This window comes from Myotis davidii, unplaced genomic scaffold, assembly GCF_000327345.1.
Source record: "Myotis davidii unplaced genomic scaffold, ASM32734v1 scaffold1134, whole genome shotgun sequence".
Lineage (NCBI taxonomy): Eukaryota > Metazoa > Chordata > Mammalia > Chiroptera > Vespertilionidae > Myotis > Myotis davidii.
In genome coordinates, this window is record NW_006286229.1 from 542,084 (window position 1) to 549,621 (window position 7,538).

Here is a 7,538-nt window from a genome sequence, read left to right on the forward strand (position 1 = left end):
ATTTTAAAAAGAATAATAATAGTACTTATGAGCTAGGCACTGTTCTAAGCACTTCACATCTATTAATTTCATCCTCAAAAATTCTCTAGTAGTTTTGGGCCTTTTGAAGCTAGGTCATAAGAAGCTAGACAGCTTCTGCCCATGCTTATTTTCGTTTGTTTTGTTTTGTTTCGTTTTGTTTTTAACCCTCACCCGAGAATATTTTTCCATTGGTTTTTATTTTTATTTATTTATTTTTGTTAGATATATATTTTTATTGATTTCAGGGAGGAAGGATGAGGGAAAGACAGAAAAATACCCATTGGTTGCCTCCTGCACTACCCCCCCCCCCATCCCCAATCCCCCAACCAGGCCCTGCCCTGGGGAGGACCTGCAATGGAAGTACAGGCCCTTGACAGGCATGGAACCCAGCATCAAACCAGGGACCCTTTGGTCTACAGTTCACACTCTATCCACTGAGCCAAACAGGCTAGGGCTGCTCATGCTTCTTAGAACACTCTGGTAGCCTGAGCTGCCATGTAAGAAGTCTTACTACCCTGAGTCTGTCATGGTGTCAGAAATGTGAGGGAAGCTCTCCAGATTAACCCATCTGCCTGTTGAATACTACATGAGGCAGAAGAATCACCCGGCTAAGCCCTCCCCCATTTTGACCCATAAAATTGTGAGCTATATTAAAATGGTTGCTAATTAACAAAATACAAACAAGCCAACATATCATGAGATAGGTGCTCTCATTCTCATTTTACAGATGAGGAACTGAGGCACAGAGAGGTTACTTTGTACCAGGAACTATACAAGGCATTGAAGATAGAATTATTAACAAAATAGATACAGGCTTCTGGTTTGGCAGAGCTCAAAGACCTCCTGGGAAGTTAGATAATCAAATAATGTTTAAAGTGTGCTGAAAGTTATGATGGGGATGTAAAGCTTGCTGTGGGAACTACTAGTTAGGGCCCCTACCTAACTCTAAGGGGTTAAAAGAGCTCTTCTTGTGTGTGACCTTTCGACTGAGATATGAATGATGAGTAAGAGTTAGCCAGGTGAAGATTGGTGCGAGTGAGAGAGGAAGTGTTTCAGGCAGAGGAAAGAAGATATGCAAAGTTGCACTTTAGGAGTGGAGTGGCTGGAGTGTGGAGTTTGTGATGGGGAGTGTGAAAAGTCTAGACCGTGGTCGGCAAACTGCGGCTCGCGAGCCTCATGCGGCTCTTTGGCCCCTTGAGTGTGGCTCTTCCTAAGCCTTAGGAGTACCCTAATTAAGTTAATAACAATGTACCTACCTATATAGTTTAAGTTTAAAAAATTTGGCTCGCAAAAGAAATTTCAGTCGTTGTACTGTTGATATTTGGCTCTGTTGACTAATGAGTTTGCCGACCACTGGCTAGGATAAAGGGGGAAAGGTGTTTGTAAATCAGATTGTAAAATGTGGGCTTTACTCTGAGTACAATGAGAAGCCTTTGAAAGGTTAAGTCAAGGGAGTGGCAGGGAATTTTTGTGTTTTAGACAAGTCGCTCTGGCTGCTGTGCTAGGAATGGAGTGGAAGAGAGCAGAACTATATGCATGGAAACTAGTTAGGAGGTTATATCATCCAGGCTAAAGAGGGTGGTAGTTGTAGGGATTAAAAAAGTCCGTAGCTGAAACCGGTTTGGCTCAGTGGATAGAGCCAGACTGAAGGGTCCCAGGTTCGATTCCGGTCAAGGGCATGTACCTGGGTTGCGGGCACATCCCCAATAGGAGATGTGCAGGAGGCAGCTGATCGATGTTTCTCTCTCATTGATGTTTCTAACTCTCTCTATCTCTCTCCCTTCGTCTCTGTAAAAAATCAATAAAATATATTTTTTAAAAAGTCCGTAGAGCTCTGGCCAATTTTCTCAGTGGTTAGAGTGTCAGCCCTTGGACTGAAGGGTTCGATTCAGATCAAGGGCACGTATCATGGTTGCGGGCTCCATCCTAGGAGGCAACCAATCAATGCGTCTCTCTCACATCTCTCTCTCTCTCTCTCTCTCTCTCTCTCTCTCTCTCAGATAAAGATCTGGAATGAAGATATGGTACTCAGCAGCACGGAGCTCATTTGAGCTAAAGAGATTAAGACTACCTCGGTACACAAAGCGCAAAGGGCACTGGATCTCAGACCACTGGGGTTTAAGGAACAAGCAAAGGAAAGTCCTCCCTTATGCAACAGAGAAGCAAGTGCTAAAAAGGTAAGGAGGACACCCACAGTGTTTCTAGGAGAAAAAAGTAAATTTGTTGGCAGCCGCTGAGATGTCAAGCAGCATAAGGACTGCAAAGTGTCCGTGCAAACTCAGGGATGACCCTAGTGAAGAGTGACCTTAGGAAGGGGAAGGTGTCTGGAGAGGAAATCAAGATTCTGTGTGTAGGCAGCGCTTTCAAGAAGTTTGATTTTACAGAGGAAGGGGCCTAGCTGGTTTGGCTCAGTGGGTAGAGCATTGGCCTGTGGACTGAAGAGTCCCCAGTTTGATTCTGGTCCAGAGACACATGCCTGGGTTTCGGGCTCGATCCCCAGTGCGGGGTGTGCAGGAGGCAGCCAATCAATGGTTCTCTCTCATCATTGATGTTTTTCTCTCTCTTCCTCTCCCTCTTTGAAATCAATACATATACATACATATATATTTTTTTTTTTAAAGGAAGAAGTACAGTGGCAACTGGAGAGCACAGTCAAGGGAGGTTTATTTAAAGATGGGGAATACTTGGCTACATTTAAAAGCTGATGAGGGGCCCTGACCGGTGTGGCTCAGTGGATAGAGCATCCGCCTGCGGACTGGAGGGTCCCGGGTTCAATTCCAGTCAAGGGCATGTACCTTGGTTGCGGGCTCATCCCCAGTGGGGGGGTGTGCAGGAGGCAGCTGATCGATGTTTCTCATCGATGTTTCTAAATCTCTGTCCCTCTCACTTCCTCTCTGTAAAAAATCAATAAAATATATTTTAAAAAGCTGATGAGGGTCTGGCCGGCGTGGCTCAGTGGTTGATCATCAACCTGTGAACCAGGAGTTCACTGATTGTGGGCTTGAACCCCAGTGTGAGGCCTGGGAGAGGCAGGAAGAACTGCAGTCACTATTTTGGGAGTGGGAAGGAAGAGTTGAAGGGTGGGATTCTGCGCATTTTGAAAGTGGAGCAAACTAAGGAGGAATGTCACCCAGCACTCAGTACTGGTAACACAGCCTTCAGATCACACATCAGAGGAGGAGAGCCGTCTGACTGATGTCACCAAGGGGGAGGTACTCACCTCCACCCCACCTCTCCAAAGCCAGACTAAAAGCTCACAGAAAGCTTCACCTTGTGCAGTGGAGAAACAGAAAGGGAAAGGGGAGGTCAGGTAAGGAGGAAGCACAGGTGTGGGTTCGGAAGCTCTGGCAATGGACAGGGGAGGTCAGTTTCCACCTTCCAGGGAAAAGCTGGCATCAGTCTCCCATTCACCCCAATATGCGGTCATAGCATCCTGTGCTAGCTGCCCATAGACCCCGATTCCCTTGTGAATTAATAAACGTGTTGTGTGGTCAGTGAAGATCTGTTTTTAAGCTCTAAGAGGGCAAGGGCTGTGTCTGTCTCCTCCCTGCATCTGACCCCCAGTGCCTAACATTGTTCCTTTCACACAGGAGGTGCTCAGCCAATCCTTGCTGAGAGTATGAATGAATGAGCCCACACACTAAAGTAGGGCCCCACCCAAGAGGCTTAAGTACAGAGGCTTCCCAGCTCCCCAAAACATGGCCTGGATTGGGAGGATGGTGGCGTTTTCACCACTATGTCTAACTGAACCCCTCTGTGTTTCTCCCACCCACTTTCTTGTTCTCTCCAATTTGGTCTTCCTGGCTCTCTGTTTCTCTCTGTGTCTCTCTGACTCCACACAGGAAGCATGCAACTTTAGGTCTGAGGTTATTAGTAATGGAAACATTGGTGTCTGTGTACACTTCATAAAGGGTCACAAACTTTTTATTTTTGTCATCAACTGCTTTCTTTTTGTCTGTGTTCTGTCTCAGAGCTGATCCTTTTTTTCTCATCTTCCTGTGTCCAACTCAAGAGTCCCACCACCGTCCAGAACCAACTTCTTTTGCCCCTGGATCTTCTGATGGGCCCCAGAAGATGCTTGGAGGAAAATCACTGAGGTAGGCCATGTCTGATTTCCTGCCTTGCTGGCCTCACAGCCCTGCTGACCACATCCTCTGTCACCTTACTTACATACTTATACTTCCTCACCAGTCACATCACTCAGGAGTTCTCAGCCCCCAAAACCTGTCATTGACCCCCACGCAGGCCCGTTGCTTTACCCTCTTCTCTCACTCCAGGATTCCTGTGCTTGTTTTCCTCTGACCCCGCTCTGAGAACCATGTTGCTCTGCCTCGAAGTAGCCAGTTCTGACCCTTTCTGGATATCTAACACCCCCTTTTCCCACAGGTGACAGGACTGGTCACAATGCTGTCGGGCCAGTGGTGGCCAAGTACTTGGGGGAACCTAGGCCTGGGGCCCAAAAACATTTCTCAGGGACCCCAGCTCTGTGCCCTATATGCCTTCACTTACACTGCGGCAGATGGCCGGCAGGTATCTATGGCTGAAGGGGACAGGTTCCTACTGATTCGAAAGACCAACTCTGACTGGTGGTTGGCAAGGCGCCTGGGAACACCATCCACCTCACGACCCATCTTCGTACCAGCTGCCTACATGACAGAGGAGTCTATCTGTTCCCAGAGCCCAACCACCATTGCCACCAGGCAATCCCGCTGGACTCATGGTGAGTAAACCCTTCCCATCACCTTCTTACCTCCGTGGCTTCTGGGAATTATTGGAAGGGTCCTCCTCCTCCAAGTTTCTGCTGATCCCCTTCTCTTGTTTTCCTGTGACCAGCCTACTCCTTATACCCACCAGGGTGCCCCCATGGCCTCTCTTCCTAGTCTCAAGTCTTCAAGATCTCATTTTATTTTTCAACAACAGCCTCTCCCTGCTCTTGTCTCCCCTGTGAACCCCCAGCCAAGATCAGGCCTCTGATCACCTGCCCCCTGCTCTCCCCATTTCTGTTTCCAGCGCCAGAGCTGTTTCCTGGCTCACTGGAGGCGCTGCATCCACCTCAGGCAACCGCAGGCAGAGCCCAGTCTACTTCGCAGCAGCCTCCTTCTCTTCCCCCCAAAATCTATAGAAGTGTCAGTGTTACCAATCTGAGGCCCACTCTCCTGAAGCCCTCCCAGGATGGACAAAGCGGAAGATCTCTCTCCCGGGAGGACTTGCTGACAGAGGCCAATGCCAATGTGGTGAGTCACAGCTCTCCATCCGAGCAGCTGCGATCAACAGACATTTATTGCTGAGCCCTGTCCTAGGCACGGTGGCTAACAGGACAGACTCAGCTTTCAGGGGTTCCCATGACTGACAACTCTCATAACCAAATATGTGTTGGTCCTAATAAGTGCTTCCGGGAAGATAAATATGGTGGAGAGGGCCTGACCTGGCCTAGGAAGGCATCTCTGAGTAGATAACGTTTAATCGAATCTGAATAAGGAAAAGTCAGAGACTGCCTGGATGCAAACGAGGAGATGAGAAAGAATTCTAGCTGAGGGACAGGACAGCAAGAAGCAAAGATCGGGAGGGTACATGGAACCTGGCAGATGATAGAGGGACTGAGAGAAAGCCAACCTCAACGGTGCTTTCTCTCTCTTCCTCCTATTCCTGGCTAAAGGCAGGGTTTGTCCTGTGTCAGGTCTTGTCACCTCTAGAGATGGAACTCCTTTGCTCTTCCTGAAGACTCAGCCCCTCCCCTCTCGTAGTTACTAGTGGTTGAAAGTGGCCCCTCCTTTCTCAAACCCCCTCCTCTCAGTCTCCTTTTACTTTGGAGGATGTGAGGGTGGGGAGCTCCCCTCAGCCCCCCCCCCCTCAACACACACGCCTGTTCCCCTTTCCTGCGGCCCTAGGCTGGGGGTGGGGTGGGGGAGGAGGGAAGTTGGCAACAGGAAGTGAGGAGAAGAGCATAGAAGACTGTGAGGGAGGGAGAAAAAGAAAAAAAAACACAGCCGGGGACCAGGTTTCTCCCTCAGTACCTGGGTAACCCCAGCCAGGATCTGGTGGTGAGAAAATGGTGGGGGAGAGTGGGAGGTAGTTAGGTAGAGAGATGTTTGGGGAGAATACCTACCCCTTTCTCCCCCCTTTCCTGGCAGGCTGGACCCCAGCTCCTCATGTCAGAGCCCCCTGTGTACTGTAACTTAGTGGACCTTCGCCGCTGTCTCCAGTCCCCACCCCCAAGCCCTGCGTGTGCCCCGCTGCAGAGGCTGGACGCCTGGGAGCAGCACCTGGACCCCAACTCCGGACGCTGCTTCTACAGAAACTCGCTGACTGGCTGCAAGTCCTGGAAGCCTCCACGCCGCACTCGAACCCAAGAGACGGTGAGACCTTCCCTCCGGCTCATCTCTTTGTCCCTTCAATCCCCTCCTCTCCCTACTACTGTGTTCCAAAGTAGTGTGTTTGCTTCCTGGGGCTCGCAGAAGTCCAAGAGATTCAGAAAATTGTGAGAAGGGTGTTGAGAGCGGGTTGAGGGTGGCATCTGGCCGTAGCTTTACCTCCTCTCCCTCCCCCCTCTCCCCCCCAGAACCCTGGCTCCATGGAGGGAACACAGACCCTGAATAGGGACAACGGTGTCCTGCAACCTCAAGCAAAGGGCTCAGACTCGGACACGGGGTCCCCAGAACTGCTCAACCCCCAGGTGAGACCCCTTCCTCCTCCAGTTTACCCGCAGGAAAAGCCATCTTTTCACCACTTTCTCTTTTATGCAAGACATTCTTCTTTCTCACGCTCCGGCCACCCACACCCGCACTCCTCTTCCTCCGCAGCTAGGGACCTCCAAGCTAGCGTTTGCTCCACCTGTTTTTCTCCAACCCCCCGCCCCAGGGTTCACCCTGCCTCCCCCGCCGCACCTCCCAGCTCAACCCCCCAGACCAGCCTGCAGCCCGGCAGCCCCTGCGGCCTCTGCCGCAGGTCCTGGACGACCCTCACGTAAGTTTCCCCTTTTCGTGTGCATGCAAGGTCCTCCCAGCCCCACCCCCCAATTCCCGCTCCTCCGAAACATCTTCCTCTTTCTGACTGTTCTCTGGGTAGCCTCCCTCACCCAGTCTCCCTCGAGACTTGAAGCCGAGGTTCTGCGAGGGGCTCTGGGTGACTTACTGGTACCCTCCTCCCCCCTCCATGTCCCAGGAGGTGGAAAAGTCGGGCCAGCTCAACGTGACTAAGATTGCTCAGGGGGGACGCAAGCTCAGGTGAGGAGAGCGGGGAACACGCAGGGGCGCGGCTGTGGGACTCCGCGCGTTGGGTGGAGCAGCGCGGGGAGAGCGCCCTCCCCTCTGATTCCAAATGGCCTCTGCGTGGCTCCCGCCCCTCTGCCCCCGCAGGAAGAACTGGTGTCCGTCGTGGGTGGTGTTAGCGGGGAACAGCCTGATGTTCTACCGGGAGCCCCCCCGGGCGGCACCCTCCTCTGCAGTCTGGGTGAGTGCGGGAGGGCAGGCCGGTGCCCGCGGGGCGGGGCGGGGAGGAGGAAGGGAAGGCGTTAGGAA

At 51.3% G+C, this 7,538-nt stretch overlaps 1 protein-coding gene across 1 annotated transcript in view; it reads left to right on the forward strand.

The window, feature by feature from the left end:
- The window catches only part of ARHGAP9 (Rho GTPase activating protein 9), a 13,070-nt gene that overhangs the window by 2,026 nt on the left and 3,506 nt on the right, over nucleotides 1-7,538 (forward strand). Inside the window, exons 2-9 of the mRNA XM_006757328.2 lie at nucleotides 3,993-4,118; nucleotides 4,408-4,741; nucleotides 5,032-5,255; nucleotides 6,153-6,377; nucleotides 6,581-6,694; nucleotides 6,880-6,984; nucleotides 7,183-7,244; nucleotides 7,377-7,530. Of these exons, the coding sequence (XP_006757391.1) occupies nucleotides 4,426-4,741; nucleotides 5,032-5,255; nucleotides 6,153-6,377; nucleotides 6,581-6,694; nucleotides 6,880-6,984; nucleotides 7,183-7,244; nucleotides 7,377-7,530 (1,200 nt within the window). The 5' untranslated portion in view covers nucleotides 3,993-4,118; nucleotides 4,408-4,425. The remainder of the gene's footprint in view (nucleotides 1-3,992; nucleotides 4,119-4,407; nucleotides 4,742-5,031; nucleotides 5,256-6,152; nucleotides 6,378-6,580; nucleotides 6,695-6,879; nucleotides 6,985-7,182; nucleotides 7,245-7,376; nucleotides 7,531-7,538) is intronic.